Source organism: Trachinotus anak, unplaced genomic scaffold (genome assembly GCF_046630095.1).
Source record: "Trachinotus anak isolate AG129_WGS33_773 ecotype Australia unplaced genomic scaffold, CSIRO_AGI_Tana_v1 ptg000005l, whole genome shotgun sequence".
NCBI classification, from domain to species: domain Eukaryota; kingdom Metazoa; phylum Chordata; class Actinopteri; order Carangiformes; family Carangidae; genus Trachinotus; species Trachinotus anak.
Window position 1 is genome coordinate 5,561,554 of NW_027273856.1, and position 21,548 is coordinate 5,583,101.

At 42.3% G+C, this 21,548-nt stretch overlaps 3 protein-coding genes across 5 annotated transcripts in view; 2 read left to right on the top strand and 1 right to left on the bottom strand.

Annotated features, from left to right (window-relative positions):
- The window catches only part of LOC139621470 (transcription factor 7-like 2), a 32,703-nt gene that overhangs the window by 8,359 nt on the left and 2,796 nt on the right, over window positions 1–21,548 (bottom strand). The window lies entirely within an intron of this gene.
- On the top strand, window positions 9,006–11,687 carry LOC139621473 (uncharacterized). Of its 2 annotated transcripts, XM_071478005.1 has the most exons (6): window positions 9,006–9,196; window positions 9,368–9,709; window positions 9,879–9,914; window positions 10,155–10,259; window positions 10,387–10,415; window positions 10,716–11,687. In XM_071478005.1, the coding sequence occupies exons 1-6, from the start codon at window positions 9,154–9,156 to the stop codon at window positions 10,836–10,838; spliced, it is 678 nt and encodes a 225-aa protein (XP_071334106.1). In that variant the 5' UTR covers window positions 9,006–9,153; the 3' UTR covers window positions 10,839–11,687. The 2 variants fall into 2 exon arrangements, with proteins under 2 accessions (XP_071334106.1, XP_071334107.1); XM_071478006.1 differs by lacking the exon at window positions 9,879–9,914.
- LOC139622211 (uncharacterized) lies at window positions 14,953–21,531 on the top strand. The gene is made up of 8 exons (XM_071479443.1): window positions 14,953–14,995; window positions 15,160–15,342; window positions 16,130–16,171; window positions 19,987–20,125; window positions 20,360–20,574; window positions 20,713–20,823; window positions 20,970–20,995; window positions 21,112–21,531. Exons 1-8 carry the CDS (start codon window positions 14,953–14,955, stop codon window positions 21,232–21,234), a joined length of 882 nt encoding a protein of 293 aa, XP_071335544.1. The 3' UTR covers window positions 21,235–21,531.

Consider the following 21,548-nt stretch of genomic DNA (forward strand, 5'->3'; position numbering starts at 1 on the left):
ATTAGCAGAGGCAAAACATGCTTAACAGCATAACCTTATATCCAAAGTATAAACATCAGTAAATAATTCGAAATATCAAATAAGCCTATAGTCAGAATCACAACAATAAAACAAGTTGCAATATTAGCATTACAAACTAAACATTCATCATTATTAGGCCATCACAGGCATCCAAAATTAGCTGCAGTGCTAGCAAGGGGCAGCGCTAACAACTATGAGCTACAGGCCACTTAGCTACTCAAGCTAACTCAACTCACACAATATACAGTATTTCCATTTAACACAAACTGCAATAATAATCAAAATATCCATCACTAAGGAGGTAGAAATCACCTACATTTCCTCAAGAATGCACACAGGATATGGGAAACACACACAGAGAGTCCCTGCAGCTTCAGTCTGCTCACTGGCTGGTCTGCTGCTTGTCAGTGTGACTGAGCATGTCCTGACCTGTTCAGACCGCGTTACTGCCATTTCACCAGTAGGTGGCGTTTCATATGTTGGGCTTTCTCACACAGCCGCCCCCAAATGTCTGTCTTGAGGACATTTGAACTCCCAGAGAAAGTCCATCACTTAGTGCCATCCTCAGAGTCACTGATCTTGTCCTTAACCTTGACAGTGGCTGTTCTGATGTTTCCATCTGCTCCAGGGTGGACCTTGACCACTTTGCCCACTGGCCAGAGAGCTTGTGGGAGCTGTGGATCAACTATCAGGACGACTTGGTCCACGGCCAGCTGGCCTCCATCAGTCTGCCACTTAGATCGTCCCTGTAGGCTTGGCAGGTACCGTCGGATGAAGGTTGACCAGAAGTTGTCTGCTAGCACCTGACTATCCCTCCATCGTCGTGTCCCCAGAATACTGCTTGAGTCGTACAGGGCCTGCGGCAGTGAGGAATCACGACGTCCCATAAGTAGAACGTGCGGCGTAATTGGGTCAGGGTCAGCAGTGTCGGCAGAGACGTATCCGAGTGGTTTAGCGTTTAGAATCCCTTCCACTTCAACGAGAACATGTGTACAGGACCGGCTCTGGTACTGACTGATCTCAGAGGATGACTGATCACTGTTTTCACAGACCGAACCTCCCGCTCCCAGGCCCCACCGAAATGTGGGGCACTTGGTGGGTTGAACTGGAAGGAGATCTTTTGTTTTGCTAGCTGATCTCACAGCTCAGGTGCCATGGCATCAAAGGCCTCCCATAACTCCTGTTCTCCCCCAACAAAGTTGGTACCATTATCACACAGGAGTTCAAACGGTGTGCCGCACCTGGCGATGAATCTGCGCAAGGACAGCAGGAAGGCATCCGTGTCAAGACTCTCTAACAGGTCGTGGTGGACGCACCTGGTAGTTAGGCATTTGTACACAATCCCCCATCGCTTCTCGGTCCTGCGGCCGATCTTCACGATGAATGGGCCAAAACAGCCCACTCCCGTGGAGTAGAATGGCGGTTTGTGGATGCGCAGCCTGGAGGGTGGAAGATCCGCCATCTTGGGGTCATCTGGCTTGGCGCGCCAGAGCTGGCATTCTCTGCAGCTGTGCTGATGCCTCCGCATCGCTTCCTGGCCACGTAGGACCCAGTACTGCCGTCGCATCTCAGCCAACACCCGTTCAGGTCCTGGATGGAGAAGCTTGTCGTCGAAGTCCTGGATCAGCAGTTTGGTGATCTGGTGCGCCAGGTCCAGAATGAGCGGATGGATAGCATCTGCTTCCAGATCCTCTGCGTGCCGCAGTCTACCCCCAACACGAAGTAGTCCTGTGGCTTCATCATATTCAGGTGAGAGTGTGATCAGACGACTGTCAGCTGGAACAGGTCGACTGGCCTTGAGGGCCTTTAACTCCCCAGGAAAAGAGTCCTGCTGAGCCTGGGCCAGGAGTAACTTCTCAGCGTTGATGTAGGTTGCAGCATCTGCAGTCTGATGGTCGCTGGAGGCAGCGGCCCGATGAAGGGCTGTGACGGTAGTCTGGACTAGCTCCTTCCAGGTGTGGAATTGCACTGGATCAGGTAGGTCTGGGTTCCGAGCCTCTGATGTTCCAAGGGTGGACTTCCGGAGTTCGACCGGAGTCGGGCTCATCTTCTGCTGCTGTGCATATCAGACCCGATTAGGAGCAGAGGTTGGGCACGGTTCACCGGGGGTAAGGGAAGTTCTCTGAGGTGTTTGTATTTCTGCTGCAACACAGCAACTGCATAAATGTGTTCAGCAAGAGCTAATCCCTCGGCGGTGAAGGCGTGGGATATCAGGTGCTTCTCTGATGGCCGCAGCGGTGATGATACTTCCAGGGAGACTGATGCGCCATTGAGTTGCTTAATGCTTTGGTGCACAGTCTGCAAGGGTAGAGTCTCCGGATGGCAGACGAGGTTGAGCTGTTGCACAACTTAAGGAAGGACGATGCTCCTCTCGGACCCATCATCGAGCACTGCGTAAGTCTCCATCCTTCGGTCGCCATTATGGAGGAGGACCTTGACCACCTTCAGCATTACTCTTTGAGACCTGTTGGGCTGATCCAGATACACCTTTGTGGGGAGTAGACTGACTGTGTACACCCTCCGTTTGGTTTCCTGGACTGACTCGTGCAAGACGGTGAGGTGTGTCTCCTTGCAGGTTTTACAAGGGCGCTTGAGAGTGCACCAGTCCTCGGTGTGATTACGTCCGCATTTACAACACCGTTTGCTATCCTTGAGCTACTTCAGGACCTGGTCGGTGGTCAGCTTCTTGAATTCCTCACAGGAATTGAGGTAGTGGTCCTGACTGTCACAATATGGACTGTAAGGCTTGGGCTTGGGTTTGGCCTTGGCCTGCATAAGCTCTGCTGAAGATGTCTCTTCCCTGGTTGCCCTATCAGCTACATTGAAGCACACAGTATTTGGCTTCTCTTTGGGTTGAGCGGTTCGCTGATCCTTCCTAGCTGGTCGGGGGGTATCCGTCTGATACAGTGCTGCCGCTCTACTGGAGATCCGCCTTGCTTGTGACTTCGTTTGGAGCCAGGTAGCCAAGTCCTGAAGAGTGTAGGTTCTGTCGGTGCCAGTCTGCAGAATACCATATCGCAGTCAATACTCAATGAAGCCATCACGGTAGGTTGGAGGCATCTTGCTGAGCAGGCGATCAACGTGTGAGCCACAGTGGAGCTCATATCCGTTTTGTCCCTCGAGAGTCTTTCACATGCCTATCAAGGACTAGACAGACAAAGCGAATGAGTCAAAGGCATTGGCATCACCAATCTTGAGAGCAGGCGCATTGAGTATGGCACCTAGTTCACTCTGGACCAGCTGTCGTGGTTGCCCGTACTTATCTTGTAGAGCCTGCAGCGCACTCGTATATGGTGCCGGGTCATGCATGTACGCCTTGGCAAGCTGCAGCGCGCTTGGGAGCCTGATGTGTCCGATCAACACTTGATATTTATATTGCTCGCTGAGATGAAGGTTGCTCCCCAGTACGCTGTCTAGTGCAAGCTTGAGCAGAGCAAAGTCACTCTCCCGACCACTCTCAAACACTGGGAGGGAAGGTCGAGGGATTCCAAGGGCTGATGCTAGGAGTAACTCAGCTCCGGGTAGTGGTGTGTAACCAGAGTAGAGAGCGGAGAGAACTGGAGCAGTCTGTTGCCTGTGGTAGGTCGAGAAAGGTGGTGGAGCTCCATGGCTGGCATGCTGAGCAGTGCTGAGTGGCTCCATGGCTGGTTGGTACACTGTTGAAAACTGAGACTCTACTGGATTAGCAGGAGATTGTTGGTTAGAGTGCGAACTCATTGCCGGTGCTAGGCCACTAGGGGGTTGTGACTCAAAGAACGACACCACTTGAGGCGCAGTATGGGCCAGAGGTGCTGAGGTGATGACATGCACCGAAGGGTGTGGCACAGGTTGTGGCGCAGGAGCAGGTGCTAACACTGGGCCAGGTTGTAGTCTCACAGACATAGGTGTGGTGGATACTGGACCCTGTAGCTGAGCTGATGGGATCTGGTATTGGCAGGTTGCAGCTGTTGTTGTGGTCCAGCAGGAGACACCATAGAGAATGGAGTGACTTGTTGCATCACTTGTGGGGGGGGAATACGTGGGTGCACAACAGGAGCTGGTGTTGTAAGTAACTGGGTTGACTGTAGCTGGGAGGTGGTTGAAAGCGTGTCGACCTGTCTTACCCGCACTGGTGTTGGTAAACCCAGGAAACGGTCTGACTTGTCGGAGTGTGAAGCTGAATGTGCAGGTGCCCAGCTACTGGAAAGCATAGCAGAACGAAGCTTAGCAATCTCAAGGTCCTGTTCGGCCCTCGTTAGGCGCTGCTCTCTTTCTAGCCGCTTAGTGAGTGCTTCTCTGGCTTTGAGCGCCTCATCTTGGAGTCGCTGTGCTTCCTTGGCTTGGTGATCCAGCAGTTTACACTCAAAGTCGGCTTGAGTTTCATGCTCGATCATACGGCGCATATCTTCTAACTCCAACTGCTTTATTCTCTCTTCCAGGATTGCAGCTTGTACAGTTGAGAGACCCTGAGTGGGATACGTACCAACGGAGTAGTATGTACACCTACTGGATCTGCTATGGGTGTATGAACTCCTGTTGGATAACATGCCATGGTTGCTGCTGTGGTGGCTACTAGAGCGGGAAACAGCAGTCGGTAGGTCCGGGTGCGCAGATGGCTGGAATCCAACTTGGTAGTCATCCAGGTAAGCAGGTAAGTGATGTTCTCTCTGTGGACGTCCAGGCTCTGCGTTGCCTGATGCTGCATTAGCCATGATCCTCCTCTTAGGTTGCACTCAATCCGGCTCAAAGGACCAGTGTTTGAGGGGCGAGACTCAGAATGAAGGATTGCTGGTTGAGGCGGCAGATCATGGACTGATGATCCCCATTAAAGAATCAAGGCACTTGGATAGAGAGATCCTTTTTTTTCTTTCTTTAATGAAAGTTGATGGTCTTTACATCACTTTACAACATGTGTGTATGTGTGTGTGTGTGTGTGTGTGGTCTGAAAATATACAGAAAAGCAATACAATGTATTAGAAATTATGCTCAGAATATTATTCAACAGTTAGATTTAAACATTAATAAATAAACTGCCATATGGCCTGAAGTACACCAGTAATATTCCTTTAACTGCTACTTAAGCATAATACAGCAACAGAAATGTAATGTCACACAGGATATGGGAAACACACACAGAGAGTCCCTGCAGCTTCAGTCTGCTCACTAGCTGGTCTGCTGCTTGTCAGTGTGACTGAGCATGTCCTGACCTGTTCAGACCGCGTTACTGCCGTTTCACCAGTAGGTGGCGTTTCACATGTTGGGCTTTCTCACACTTGTCTTTCACTGTGACTTCTTCCAGTTCCCAGTTGTCTCAGGTGAAGTCTGTGTTAACTCTGTGTTGTCTACAGGTGAACTGCACCAACACACTCTCTCACTGTGTGTCACCTTCCATAGAATCATCATCATAGAGTCATTTAAACATTCTATTCTATTCTATTTCAATATTCTATTCCATAGCCAATACAGTTTACTGGTAACCATGACAACCACTAGCAATGTCCCAATCTCTTCCTGACCATTCATATATTTTACTCAGTGCTGGAATGTAACTAAGTACATTTACTCTGTTTTGAGCTGCTTGTGTTCACTGGTGATAAAAACTGAAGTCAGTGTATCATTATAACAATGTCAAAACACTCCACTACAAGTAAAAGTCCTCAGAAAAAGTGCAGAAGTATGATCAGCAGTTAGCATGTACGGATTAGTATCATTCACATGTGACATTATTAGATTGCTAATACTGTGCAACAGTTTGTAAGCAGCACTTTACTGCTGTAGCTACTGTACAAACTGTGAAGTAGTCCTGTGGTTTCAAGCCACAGGGTGGGGCCCCTCCAGAAGAACAATCTGAGGGACCGTGAGATGAATAATAGGAGAGGAAAGAACTAATTATTTATCGATTAATTTTTTTATACTCTTTATTTGTTGAATTGCATTCCCTTACAGTAGTTATTTCTCAGAAAAGAAACCAAGGAAATAACAACTTCATGATATCTATAGTTTATATCCTCCTCCATCCCATCCTAAAAAAACCATAATAATGATAATAATAATAATTACACAAGTACATTTAAAAAATATAAATAAAGTCATTAAAAAAATAATTTTCTCTTTTTAAAAAATGTATTTATTTATCTGTTTATTGTACTGAGATGCTGCATAAAAGAATGACATCACACATCACCTCTGTTTTCAAGGTCTGTGTTCATTTATTTGTGGTTGTAGAAGAGGCAGACCCATGAGAAAAGAGGAGGAAACATTAAATATGTAGATGGTTTAATGATGAGACACACTGAAATTGGGAGTAGTTCAGACGGAGGATACAAGTCAGCACAGCTGTGGGATTAAACAACAGAAATGTATGGCCGACTCAAAAGCAAATCTCAGTAAGGTACTGAAAGGTCAGAGATTTCACAGGGAATTTAACGATCACTCGGATCTTATAATCAATTCTGAAACATACTGGGAGCCAGAGTAAAGAGGCTGAACAGAAGTGATTCTGGTTCAAAGTCTTGCAGCTGAGTTCTGTACAGTTTGGAGTCGATCAGGAGATTTTTGGTTCAGACAAGTAAAAAGTCTGTTGCAATAATCCAGACATGATGAGATGAAGGCTTGTAGGATGCTCTCTGTGTCTTTAAAGGTTTGTATTTTTGAAATATTTATATGATGATTGCACAGCATCATGGTAAAAATAAAGAACTAAAGACTCCCTGCAACAGGCTTGATATGCTCCATGATGCAACCAGCAGATGGCAGAATTTCTTTTGCCCTCTGCTGATATTGTTTGTCCATAACAGTCTGTGGATTGATTTTTCCAAAGGATGAGACATTTATGCTCACTCCCGAGGGCCTCGCATCAGTGCCTCTTGTCTGCCTCCCTGCCACGCTAAGTGTGCAACACTAGCTAACGTTAGCTGAGGAATGGAGTCCGCTAACGTCAACAACTGACTCCCAGCACAAAACGTCTGTCAGATTTTTAATACTTCATGTCCAGTCTAACATTATTCATTCCTCTCCTAACTGTCAGTAACATCATCACTGTCTCAACACACTGCCAGACCCATTCAGTGCAGTGATTTCACAATATGACAAAGGTCTGTTCTAATTGCTGAAACATTAGCCATTGACTTAGTGAAATGAGTTGTGATGGACACCTTTAGGTCAATAATTAAGTGTGGCAACACATCTTATTTATAATATTCTGTCTAGTTCAATAACCATCAGCATCCATCAAATGTAGCTCTGCTGAAATTGCTGAGCTTGGTAAACAAACAGAGATTGGTGAGGCTGGCAGGCTACCTAATGCTGATGTATCATATAAATGTAACATTCAGTCTCATGTCAGTGGCGTCACTGTTTTGCCCCAGATGCTCAGTCATGCCTGCCCACACAGAGTGAGCACAAGCAGCTGGATGCAGTTAACTTAATGATCACTGGCAGGTTTGCCACCGTCTATATGAAGAGACAAGGGGCAGAGCTTGTCAGTCTACTGCTCATTGACAAACTTCTCCGGTCCACTTTTAGCCTATAACTAGTTTGGTTGTACTTGACATTACATTATTGACTGCACAGGATACAGGGCAAGTACAGCATTTAGAGCACTTCATGAAAACCTGTTACCAAACTGAAACAACTTTAGAGGATGTGAAAAGTATTCTTAAATACAACAGATACAAAAGCTTTCAAATATATCTGTCTGAAGTTTCCTGATTTTAACAACCACACCAATGATGATCATTAAAAGAAAAACAGTCAGACCCCCCAGGATCACACTTCATCTAGAACAAAAGTCACTGAGTCAGATTAAACTTTCTATTTGGTGGCATGAGACCAGGCCAACAATCTATGCAATGAGAGAAATCTTACTTTGAGACTTGTTGTCCTCATCATCAAATTGATCATCACCTTTTAATGAACTGAACAAAAGTAATCTTACCTTCAACATTTAAATATATTACACTGACAATCAGACATACACTTGTGTAAAATCCACGGAAATACAGTCCAGGGTCAGATGAATCCACTTGTTTGATTTTGAGAAGGATGCTGGAGATGTTGGATTTCATCATAATATTTCCATTTTGGTATCCATCACAGTATGAGATCCAGCCTGAAACAAACAGCAGACACAACAAGAGATTGAGTGTTTAATGTAACAGTTACTGTAATAAGGCAACAGCAACAATTAATTCAACTCTAATTTACAAGTTTAAACTCTGGTGTGTTACTGATGACATCACTTGGTGCTGAGAATAATTGGTTCAAAATAAAATAAGAAATAAATAATAAATAAATAAGTTATAAGGTGAAGCTCCTCATTTCAATTTCAATACCACAAATGGAACATGAGCAAATAAATAAACTTTTATATAAATCAATTGTTTAAATTCTGGAGGGTTGGAGTTACCATAGATGTGAATATAACTGGGAGTAATTCAGTCTCTGTACTCACTGAAGCTGCAGAGAAGTAAAGCTGTTATCAAGGTGAAGGTCTTCATGGTGCGTATGACTGCAGCGCTGCGATGTCTGTAAGTGAACTGTGTAGTCAGGGTGCTGTCAATGTCAAGAGGTGGAGGTGGTTTTGTTTTGGGTTTTTTCCTGTTTTGGTCAAACTGAAAATTGCTCCTGCTGACATGCACAGAAAAGCTGAGCAGCCTTAAGTCTTAGCATGTTTTTTATATTTTCAGTTGCTACAAATTAAATATCAAAACCTAATCTCTTCATCCAAAATAAAAGATACACACAACTTCTGTTTGCCTTGACCATAAAAATGATCAAATATCAGACAGCTCACTATTGAAAAACAGCAGCCAGGCTACAGATGTTAAGACAGTCGTCTACAAGCTGATGGTGACACTGATTAAAATCCCTTATGTAGACGTGTACATCAGATGCAGTGGGAAACCTGTGCTTCCAAACAACAACACAGTTTGAAATCTTCTGATGTAGGTAACATGAAGAGGCTTCAATTAATATTCTTACTTTTTGCAAGTGCAGGGCAGCATTAACGTGTCCATGCCACGTCTGGAGGGAGAGAGAGAACCACAAAAGGGCACATGAAGAAGAGCATCCTTCCTCTTTCTGTTGAAAACACAGCCTTCCTGGGCTCACTTCAGTCGCAGCCATTGCAGAGCTTCGGTCAAACACACAGTGATGAACTTTACCTTGATAACACCTTTCATTCTCTGCAGCCTCAGTAAGTACCGGAACAGAATTATGCTTTGTGCTAATGTTGTTATTGTATGTTGAACTCATTGTAAATGAAACTTGTTTACTTCTGATATTCCTGCTGACTTTTTATTGAGAGATATCGTTCATGTTGGTTTGAAACATCTTAACCTGTTGTTGTGTGTGCTGCTTGTCTCAGGTTGGATCTCTGTCTCAGGGTCTGGGTTTCACACTGTGAGGGGCCGACCTGGCGAAGAGGTCACACTGCTGATCTCCAACATTTCCAAATATGAATCTGTGACCTTCTGGTTCAGGCTGGTCAACAGAACCCAGATCAGCTGTATCTCTGTCATGATCAAGTCTGACAGCGCAGCTGAATTCTGCGATGGATATGGAAAGGAAAATTTTGAGATGAGATCCAACATCTCCAACCTCTTTCTCAAAATCAAACAAGTGGCTTTATCTGACTCTGGGCTGTATTTCTGTGGATTTTACACAAGTGGACGTCCAATTTTCAGTGTAATAGATTTACATGTTGAAGGTGAGATTACTGTAAAGTCTTTCAGTTGGTACCTATTTATGGTAATGATTGTAATACACTGCACTTTCAGTGATTTTCTTATTGCTTTTGAAACATGGTAAAAATGTGAACATGAGGTGAATCAAATATGACAAAGTCAAGACTAAATTCATCTTCATTTCATTGAAAGGCAGTGATGAAGTGATCGAGGACGTGAAGCCTAAAGGTAAATTTATACAGATTTCTGTGTCAGCTGTCAATCACTTCCAGGTAAAACAGTGAAGCTACATTTGTCACAGTTTTAAATGATCTTTCTTGAAGAGGAGTAAGATCAGTTTTTAAGTGTGTGTGAAGGTAAGATTATTACAAAATCATGTGGTATCCATCCCTCTGTTAAATCTGACAACTAAATAGCATTAATTTTATTTTGTTAAAGGAGCGCGCTACATTACCTTTCTTTTCCCAGAGGCTGATGGAGTGACAAAGCTGATGAACGCGATCCTGGGTGGTCTGATTGTTTTCCTTGTGATCATCAATGGTGTTGTTATTAAAGTCATGAGACCTCCGGCAGGTACTTGTCTGATTTACAGATCATTGTTTTTATGCATTCTGCCAAAAAAAAAGATTCAGGCCTGAAAGTGATAACATCAAACTTTAAGGAAAATGAACTGATTCGACACTTTGTTTCTTTAATTTAGCTGCCGGTGAGGAAGCACAACAACGTGAGGTAAAACAAGATTTATCACTTATTCTTATGATTTAAAGGAGCTATTTGTAAGTTTTGCTATTGCTACATAGCATTACATTAGCATTAACAGCCGTTTACTTACCAGTCTCCGAGTTCAGCATCAAACTTCAGTCCTTTACTCGCCAAGCGCTGTCTCCACAGGTGGAAAACGCCAGCGTCTCTATCACGTCTTTTAGTACAAAACTTCCACAAAGCTCCTTTAAAAGTGGTAGAATCGACACGACAAATCAAGATGAGGATTTTTTTGACATCTGTAACTGTGTGAACTTTTACCGACAGGGTCTGGACTCCAGTGACCTGAGGGATGCAGCACTGAGTGCGTGTTCGGCAGCGATGAGAAGCAGGAGGCCTCCATCACAGAGAGAAGTGGAGACTCATGTTATTTACACTGCCAGCAAATAGACTCAGGGTGGATCTGATGCTTTTATCAAATTAATCTGCTGCTGTGTGTGTTCAAGATTACTAAATGAAATCATTTTCCATGTGCTTTTCTACACACTCTCTCTCCCTCTATCTTCCTAAGAGCAGTGTAGTCTGAGCTGGAGTTGTTCCGATACTAGTATCAGAAATGCCCCTGATGCTGCTGGAAATATGGGATCAGGTATCAGGCGAGTACACGAGACTATGCACAGATCTGATTCCACATCATTTATGAATAAACTTCATAGTTTCACACCCGAATAAACCTGCCATCTCTTTGCCTCTCTAAAACAGCAGCCTACACTATAAGCTGCACTGTACAGAGTGGTGAGGGAGAACTGATTCAGGGTAAATAGTGTAACTTTAGCTGTTAGCAAAATGTCATTTGACAATAATTTACTCTGGAAAGTCCCACCAGTAAAAATACAACATGTATAGTACACAAAGCTTCAATTTCAGGGGGTGACATTAGTGTTTGGACAACTAGTGTAGGAACTGTTAGTTATTCCTAAATGTATTTATTTGTTTCTATGATTGTTCAAATTAGACAATAATATAAAGAGTCTATGGCATTCATGTATTTGTTCATGGTTTACAAAGAGTTTAACCCGAGCCACGCCATACAACAATGACAGCAATCATAGTAGCTTACAGCTGTTAAAGGTGGCTGTAATTGCAATAGTATCGGATCAGAACTCTGTATCGGCCAATACACGAGTTCAGGGATCAGTACTGGGGAGGAAACAATGCTATCGGAACATCTCTAGTCTGAGCTCAACCGAAGTGAAAATTGTGAAGTTTTGTTTGAATAAAGTCAGAAATGAAGCAGTGGATTCTGGCTGAGTTTCCTCTGTGGGGTCGACACAGTGATCAAGTTCTCTTCTACAAACACTGTGGTGAAACATCAATATAGGAACAGCACATTGTAGCTGTGACATTAACGTGCTTCATGTTTGAATCAAACACACTGTGTTTATCTTAAGAAGGATGATAGTTGTATGATAGTTGTACACCCCTGTGTCCTACCCTGCAGTGTGGTTGCAAGCAGCACTGTGTGAATTAGCGAGACATCTATCTATGTTTGTGTCTTCACACTTCTGACAGATTCACACCACTAGTTCATTTTCACATTGTCTATAAACATGTGTAAACTTGTGAAAAGGCGCCTGAAACAGTGACACTTCCACAGGCTCATATGAAAGCAGTCCCTCTGTTCCAGGCTGTAGAGATTTAACACGTGAAAGATCACAGCAAAACTACAGCAGGTGCAGCGCCCATCCGTCTGCACTGTGACAGTTCACTGTCTTCTCAATGCAGCTGCAGGCTACTGAACAAGACTAGGTCAGAACCTAATATATGGCTGGACCACGTCGTAGGCTATTTGCATTCTGCTGAGGTTTCAGTGCTGTGGACCTGACAGCTCAACACACTGCAACTTAAGAAAACACATGCAAATAGACAAAACACAAACAGATTCAGAAAACATCTTTATCAATTTGACAACATATGTGCCGCAAATACTAACACAAGCAAATAAAGAAACACGCTGCAAGTAGCACAGACGACGATGAACACAACTTGTTCAATGCTTTAGGAAGTCGAAGTTAAAAGCACTTATGAATTAGACAACACAACAGAAGTGTTTCCAGGGGACACAAAAAAGGGATGAACCCAGCTGGGACGCACTTGTTGTTCAGTGCTTTGTGACTTTTGAAGTTAAAAGCAATGACCAACAGGTGAACATGGATGTATTTTAATATATTTATTATAATATATCAATGGAAGTGGAATACAGTTTTAATAAACTTGATAATTTCACACTGGGATAAAACAACTGTTTTCCTTGGTTGTCATGGTTAGAAAAATAAGCTGTACAGAGAGTAGCGTACCTACCTTCATCACCATGGATACTATAATTACAGTCATAGATTGGTTAGGTTTAGGAAAAGGTGGTGATTTGGGTTAAAATAAGTTCTTCATATTTGTTTGGTTTGTGTTGTGTTTTATTACGTCGCAGTGTGTCGAGCCCTCAGGGACACTGTACCAATAAAATTATTGTCATTTATTTTCTGTTTCTATCTCAGACAACAGAACAAGTATGAAACAGTAACTAAAAGATGACATGCTAACCAGCAGTCACCTCTAAGCTGCCAGAATCTTGATTTCATAACCATGACGTCGTCTGACAAAATCACCAAACACGTGAATTAAAGACAACGGCTGTGTTGTGATCTCAGCTGGGTTTACTTGTAAAATGAAACTCAGAGATGAAGTTAGAAGCTCAGTCACGTCAGCTGTCAGCATAGAGAGGTGTGTGCGTTTTTAAAGCTCCATCTCTCAGTGGTGTAACCTTGTCGCTCATGAGGCCTTCAGCTGACCAATGGTGTAACTCCATCACTCATTTAGTCACAGACACAGTCAGTCAGTCTCAGTTCATAAGGTTGTTGTGCTCCAGCCAAAACTGTCAGTTATTCATTACCATTACTCCCTGAAAAAATGATCACGTCCCTGTAACGACTCAACCACAGGCAGAAATGAGTTGCACTGATTTGAGTCACTCAGCACAGCTCCAGTGAAGGTGCTTTCCAACAACTCTACAGATGTGACACTCACACGTCACAAGGAACAGAAATGAGACATGACAAGATGCCAGAACACACAGTGTAGCAGTTCACAAAAGCTAGACCAGTCACCACACACATAACTGTCCTCACAGTGAGAGTCACACATAACGAAGAAGAAGAAGAACCAGAGGCCCTGTCGCTCTTGGTGCGCAGTCCAGAGGGGGGAGTGTGGAATAGTTGGGTGTCAGAGGAACACAGTGATCACTCACACACACAAACACACACACACACACACACACACACACACACACACACACACACACACACCTAACAAGGTCAGAAAAAACCCAGTTGATTCCCAAATACAGGAGCTAGCCAGCAGAGAAAACACAACATGTAATAATAATAATAATAATAATAATAATAATAATAATGAGAAGAAAAAGAAGAAGAAGAGAAAGACAAGAAAAACAGAAGCATAAACAAGATAAGACACAGGCAAGATAAAACAATGAATTAATGAATGATATAAATGATGAATGAATAAAAATAGATATGTAATTGCATACATGTGCATACACATACATACACATGTAAATACAGTATATACACGCATACACATTTATACACATACACACTCAGTCATATGTACACATGATAAGATAAAAAATGCATAATGTCCATTTTCCAGAGCTCCAGGACAGGCCAGCCTAAATCAATGAGTTTTTTAAAGCAACAGATTTGAACTCGCACAGAGTCTGGAGGAAAGCACTCCGTGGTGCACAGTCCAGAGGGGGGAGTGTGGAGTAGGTGGGTGTCAGAGGAACATAGTGATCTAGAGGGTGTGTAGGGCTGGAGAAGACTGGATGAACCCAGTAGCAGAGCTGACACATCCAGGACCAATGTCTCCCTCCACTGACTGCAGAGATAAAAACTATGTTGCACTAAGACAGAAGCTTACCTACTTCCACCTGAGCTTGTTTGTTTCCCAGTGTGTTTGATGTAAAACTGGACATAAAGCACTTTCCAAACACCCTCAGCTGATACAATCATTATTACGGTCAATCCTATAAAGGCCGTGATATAGCTTATGTTCATTTTTTATTTTGGTTTGAACATCACCATGGTAACTTCATATGAAATGACCTCAGATGATCATTTGGTTTTGTCACTTGTTTTACTGAAATCATGTATGTGGTCAGTTTAACCAACCGGATAAGCAGAAAGAAAGAATCCACCTCTTCGGCTGACAGCACCCCTCCAGGAGCTCAGCTTCATCACTGACATTAATGTGATGAACTTGACCATGATAAATTATCTGCAGCTTCAGTAAGCACTGAATACATTTCTCTCAACTTTAATGCCAGGAGACCCACAAGGCTCTGACACCTTCTCCTCTGAAAGTATTTACGTTGTTAGTCTGAGCGCGGAGGTGGTCAAAAGAAACACCCGCCTTTTTACGCTGAGACCTCTCTCTCAGGAAAACAGTTCAGTCACCAACATTAAAGTGGTGCAGTCCTACTGTACGCACAATGATGAACTTTAACGTGGTAGCAGCTTTACTCTGTACCTGCAGTAAGTACACTTAACTATTTTTCCTCAATGCAACAATTACTAACCTTTGTTCATCTGCTGGAACTTAATCTTACAAACTGTTCTTTAATAACATGATTTACCTGCTTTGTTTGGTTCCTGTTGAATTATACGTTGATGAATAAATTACTTTTTGTGTGTTTCAGGCTGGATCTCTGTCTCTGTCTCTGAGTTTCACACTGTGGAGGTCCAGTCTGGTGAAGAAGTCACACTGCTGTGTACCAACTACACCAGTACTCCCGGTCACATACACTGGTTCAGACTGGACAACGGACCCAACATCAGCTGCATCTCCTCCATGTCCGCCTCTGATGGCAATGTTTCGTTCTGTGATGGATTTAAAAATGGAAAATTTAACATGACATCCAACGTGACGACCCTCTTTCTCCAGATCAAAAGTGTTGATTCATCTGACTCTGGACTCTATTTCTGTGGATCTAAGTGGGAAAATAAGGCAACAATTGTCAGTGCAACATACTTAAAGGTTCAAGGTAAGACTGTTGATGTTGTCTTGTCTGTGTTTTAGTTGGGAAGAAGCAGATATGTACCTTTGTAGTCACTGTCAAAATAAGAGCTGAGCTCATGCAGAATAAGAAACAGAAAGTTAAATGTATTTATCTTTCTTGTAGAAGAGTCTGTTGAACCATCAACTGTGACGAGTGTGATCCTCGGTGGTCTGATTATTATCCTCATTATAGTCGTCATTGTTGATTTCTGTGGATTTTACATGAATGAAAACTCAGTAATTGTCAGTACAACATATGTAAAGGTTCATGTCAAGACTTTTGACATCGACAAAGTAAGGACTACAATAACACTGTAAAAACTACATTAATAATAGATAATAGCAATTAGCAGATTATATTTATCATTAGCCTCAATGTTGGCGTTTCCTTTCCTCTCATTAAAATTTCATTGTCAGTGTTACATTTGAGCTGTTTCCAACAAATAAAGTCCAGTCTGTCTTTTTATGTATTAATCAAATCTTAAGCCACTGGAGATAAAGTACATACATGTACATAAAGTCTAATTTAATAACATCTCTCATAGAAAATCCTCATGGAACAACAAGCCTGAGTGTGATCCTGGTCACTGTGACTGTTCCCCTCATCATAGCTGCCATTGGTGTGGCTGTCACAGTCAGCAAACTTCAGCCAGGTACTTGTTGAAGAAAGTCGTGTCAGTATGATGAACAAGTCTAAGGCTTCCTGTTTGTTAATGGCAATTCTTTTGAAAAGTGGCAATTAATTGATCAGATGCATTGTTTCGATCTTTTAGCTGATAATCAAGAACAGAATCTACAACAGAATGAGGTGAGTCTCATTCATATTTTCATAAATTCATATTTTAGACTCGTCCAGTGTTTTATTTAAAGTGTTGATATCCATAAGAAGATATATTTGTGGTTTTAAGAACCAAAAAACATCTCGGTGTAGTTTCACATCTCTTCTTTCAGGCTTCTCTCTGTGGAGCTCTAGTAACAACAGGTCAGTCAGCCAATCAGAAGAGAGGCTCTGAGACTCTCTTCTGATTGGCTGAATGTTTTCTGAGTGATCAAATAAAATATAGCATATTTCAAACACTCAGAGAAACAAAATCCTGCAAGACTGGATGCTGGGTTCAGACACACCCGGCTTGGGACATGACCGCGACAGTGACTGCTGTGTTGTGACATCACAAAGTCACAGAAGTCCTGATGTCTCGTTTTAAGGCTCAGTTTCTGAACACAGGCTGTGTGCAGTTCTCTGTGGACTGAGGCTTTGATACCTTCACAGTATTAATATAGAACCTAAACCTGCTTTATCATAAAAAAAAGACATGGACATCTCTCTTCATACAATATGGGACCTTTAAGGATAAATGAATGTTGAATGTCTTGTTTTGTTTTGTTTAAAATGTGTTGGAGTCACTTTGGCTATTTTATCAGTGAATGACATTATTTCATATCACACCTCAGCTGTGTAAGATGTGTGACCATAAACACTTTTACTTCCAGAATCTGGACTCTGAGGACCTGAAAGATGCAGCGCTGAGTTTGTGTTCAGCAGCAAAAAGAAGCAGGAGGCCTGCATCAGAGGGAGAAGTGGAGACTCGTGTTTTTTACACTGCCAGCAGATAGACACAAGAGTCTAATGTAACACACCTCATGCTGGAGCTGGAGGGAAAAAATCGAGTTTTGTGATAGATTCTTTATTCACAGAACATGTGCATTATCCCACTCTCTTTGTTTTGTTGTCTAATGAATACGACTGGTGTGCGAGAGCTACACATCACATGTTTGACAGGAAGAAACAGCTCAGTGCGGTCTGAGCGCAGCTGGGGTGAAAATCATGAGGCCTGTTAACTCCACCTTGTGCAAGAATAAAGTGTGAAATGAACTTGTGAATACTGGCTGACGTTTTTTTCTCTCAGGAAGACAAAATGAATCAGCTTCTCTACATTTGTAGAGCCTGTCAAAAGCAGATAGTACTGTACATTAGAACAGCAACTACATGTTTTAATTGTGACGTCAAAGTAAGTGTGTATAATGACATGCTAAATCTATGAGAAGTACATTTTGATGTTTGATGAGTCTTGGACAACTTACAGCTTCATGCTAACGAGCTTAAGGACCAACATAACTTCCTGTTTATTTGCCACTGCCATAAGATATACAGCACACCCTGAACAACGGGTACTTACAAGGGACAAAAACCTATTATATTACACATCTGTTGTTCAGCATTTAGCCCCCATCTACCTATTGTTACCTGTTGTTTCACTGTGGTGATAAAAAGCACTGTCTGTATCAGTGAGGGATCTATATCCGCATCATTAAAGGGGCTATTTGTAAGTGTTCTCCTGGTGGTGGTGATTGTAGCTTCGGCCATTGTTGTGTTTAAAAGACCTACACTGAGTTGCTATTGCTAGGGTTAGCTAGTTAGCGTGCCAACTGCAGTAGATGAAAATACGAGATAGAGACAAGAGTTAAAACCAGTGCTGGAGACAGCACTAGCACTTTCTACACTGGTAGGTAAACAGCTGTTAATGCTAACTTTAGCTATGTAGCAATAGCTAAACTGACAAAAAGCTCCTTTAATGGGGTCTGAAACAGATGAAGCTCCTTGATCTCCAGGCCTTCATCTGCCCAGAGAATAAAAATACTTTACATATTGAGGTTATATTTTATTTGTATTTGTAGAGACGTGTAGAGGTGGAAATCACAAATCACTTTGATTTGATTGGAATCACTTTGTTCAGTTCAATTCAAAAGATTCATAGTCAGTGAGTGTGTAGCTCACAAGTGGTCGCAGCACCGCTCAAAAGCACGTCAGTACATAGGTCAGTAAGTGAACACATCACCAGTTACACAAGTCTGATGTTCAGCTGTGTGGTAAGACTGAATGAAGCAACGATCACAATGATGTTCCGTCAGTTTCTGGTCCAATCAGTCACGTTCCATTCAGCACGATACAAACACAGCACATATTGTTCATGGCAGACTATGGTTGTTCTCGTGGTTTTAATAAGCTCTTAATGTGAAAGTAACACGCTATGAATCAAAGCTGAGCTGACAACTTTCAGTCACCAGTGTGGAGCTCCACTGCTAAAATCAACGGGTTCAGTCAGTCTGTCTAGACAGTTTGTACATGTGCTGAACACCTCTCTTGATCAGTGAGCATCCTGTTAGTCACGAACCCTGTCACTGCTCCCCTCATCACCTGTCACACTTATCAGGCTCCACGCTCACACAAACCCACCTCTCTACATTGTTGTGAAAAAATGCCTGTAGCATTGTGACACTTCCACAGCTTCAAATCAACACATTTACTCTGCTAAAGGCTAAATGATAGATCACATCAAACCTGCAGTAGGTGAAGGTCCCATCCATCTACTGATATTCACATTTGAACCTACTGAGCACTGCAAACATTAATCCAGTGATTCTCACTGTCCAGGTAAGATTTAAAATGCTGTTACTGATACATTCATTTTATTGACAAGCCAATGTGCACTTTTTGTAGCTTATTGTAAAGTTTACCATTAACATTAGCATCACTGCACATTAACTTTAGCAGTTTAGAAAATACCAAACAATTCAGATTCATATTTAGGGAATATGGGAATTACAATTCTAATGCATTTCTGAATATTATGAATGAATGAATGAATGAATAAAGCAACTATCTTTTTTTTAGGATAAGGTCCAGTATTTTTAGTATTTTTCATTATTAGATGAGAACAGGATTTTACATTCAAATCAAAAAAATGGATGTTGATTTGTAAACTTCTCGAACCATTAACCGCAGAAAATATAAATCGCTGATTGTGCAGGAGTCTCTTATAACTGTATAATAGGACTAATTCTCCTTCCTTCTGGTTCACTCACAACTCTTGATGAAAGTATATAAAACTATGGGCCACACCAGTGTTACCAGTTATTCATGATCTTTCCTGTGGTAAGTGGATATGGTGTAAACAAGCATGATAAGACACAAGCTTTCAGTTAAAACATCTATTGGATGTGTCATTAGTAGAACAACTGTATAAGGTTTCCTGACAAAAGATAGATTATACTTCCTTGTGCTATAGAGACTTGTACAAACATTAGATAATAGCTTTGTTCTATTCTCATTGCAGATGTTATTTTGCAGCCATTTTCCTCAGAGCATTGTCATTCCGAGAAACCGGATCAACAGAGGAACAGCCCGCCTCTTTACACTGAGACCACTGTCACTGGAGCACAGTTCAGTCACCAACATTAAAGTGGTGCAGTCCTACTGTACGCACAACAATGAACTTTAACGTGGTAGCAGCTTTACTCTGTACCTGCAGTAAGTACACTTAACTATTTTTCCTCAATGCAACAATTACTAACCTTTCTTCACCTGCTGGAAACTTACAAACTGTTCTTTAATAACATGATTTACCTGCTTTGTTTGGTTCCTGTTGAATTATAAGTTGATGAATAAATTACTTTTTGTGTGTTTCAGGCTGGATCTCTGTCTCTGTCTCTGAGTTTCACACTGTGGAGGTCCAGTCTGGTGAAGATGTCACACTGCAGTGTACCAACTACTCCATTACTCCCGGTCACATAATCTGGTTCAGACTGGACAACAGACCCAACATCAGCTGCATCTCTCTCTCAAAGTGTCTCTTTGAGACACTCCCCTCTGGCAGGAGGCTGCGGTCCTTCAGGACCAAAACCTCTCGCCACAAAAATAGCTTCTTCCCATCTGCTATTAGCCTCATCAACAAGGCTAGAGAGCCCCACTGTTGCTGATCAATTGCACCAATCACTAGAAAAAATTCCTTGTATGTGAAAACATACTTGGCAATAAAACTGATTCTGATTCTGATTCTGATTCTGATCTCCTCCATGTCCGGCTCTGATGGCAATGCTTCGTTCTGTGATGGATTTAAAAATGGAAAATTTAACATGACGTCCAACATGACGACCCTCTTTCTCCAGATCAAAAGTGTTGATTCATCTGACTCTGGACTCTATTTCTGTGGATCTTACTGGCACAATAAGATAACAACTGTCAGTGCAACATACTTAAAGGTTCAAGAGGTTCAAGGTAAGACTGTTGATGTTGTCTTGTCTGTGTTTTAGTTGGGAAGAAGCAGATATGTACCTTTGTAGTCACTGTCAAAATAAGAGCTGAGCTCATGCAGAATAAGAAACAGAAAGTTAAATATATTTATCTTTCTTGTAGAAGAGTCTGTTGAACCACCAATTCTGATGACTGTGGTCCTCGGTGGTCCGATTATTATCCTCATTATAGTCGTCATTGTTCTGGTTGTCAAAATCAGGAAGCTTCATGCAGGTACTTGTACATTTTTTATTTGAGTTGCAAGTGCACAACTCTCTACAGATATAAAACTTCCTGTTTGCCAAAAAGTTTGAACAGTGATATTTTCGATCAATGAACTGACCAGATGTGCTGTTTCTGTCATTCAGATTTAAAGACAGAGGAACGGAGTCCACAACACAGAGAGGTAATCTAAATGTAGCCTTAGATTAAGATCAAAGTCCACTTTATATGTTGTCTGGTTTTGTGTTTTCTCACAAACTCGTTCATGAGAGATGAGTGACTAAATGTTTTCATCTACAGAATCAGGGCTCTGAGAATCTGAACTATGCAGCACTGAATTTCCATTCAAAAGCCAAAAGGAGCAGAAGGCCTGCATCAGAGAGAGAGCTGGAGCCAAATGTTGTGTACGCTGCCACCAGATAGACTCAGGAAACATCTGGAACAGCAGCTCAGAGAGGAGATGATGCTTCATCATATCAATCTGCTTGTGGATGAGAGGAGTTGCCATCACTGTCAAAAAGATTTTATGTTGATGCATATTGTGAAATCTCACTATACATCTGTATCTGAGAGCAAAAGAATATGATTGTTCTTAGCTGGTAAAGACACTGATGACTGTTCAGATCCTCTTACAGTGAGTTAGATGGAGGTCTGCAGCAGTGAGTGTTTGACAGGAAGACACAGCACAGTGTGGTCTGACCACACCTGAGCTGATGAATGATGAGCTCTAAAACAAG

Bases quoted from the DNA above. Each gene is read 5' to 3' on its own strand.
- LOC139622211 (XM_071479443.1), top strand. From the start codon at position 14,953: ATGATGAACTTTAACGTGGTAGCAGCTTTACTCTGTACCTGCA. The intron at 14,996-15,159 runs GTAAGTACACTT...TGTGTGTTTCAG, and splicing joins AGCTTTACTCTGTACCTGCA to GCTGGATCTCTGTCTCTGTC. The intron at 15,343-16,129 runs GTGATGGATTTA...CCCTCATCATAG, and splicing joins TGATGGCAATGTTTCGTTCT to CTGCCATTGGTGTGGCTGTC.
- LOC139621473 (XM_071478005.1), top strand. From the start codon at position 9,154: ATGAACTTTACCTTGATAACACCTTTCATTCTCTGCAGCCTCA. The intron at 9,197-9,367 runs GTAAGTACCGGA...TGCTTGTCTCAG, and splicing joins TTTCATTCTCTGCAGCCTCA to GTTGGATCTCTGTCTCAGGG. The intron at 9,710-9,878 runs GTGAGATTACTG...TTTCATTGAAAG, and splicing joins AATAGATTTACATGTTGAAG to GCAGTGATGAAGTGATCGAG.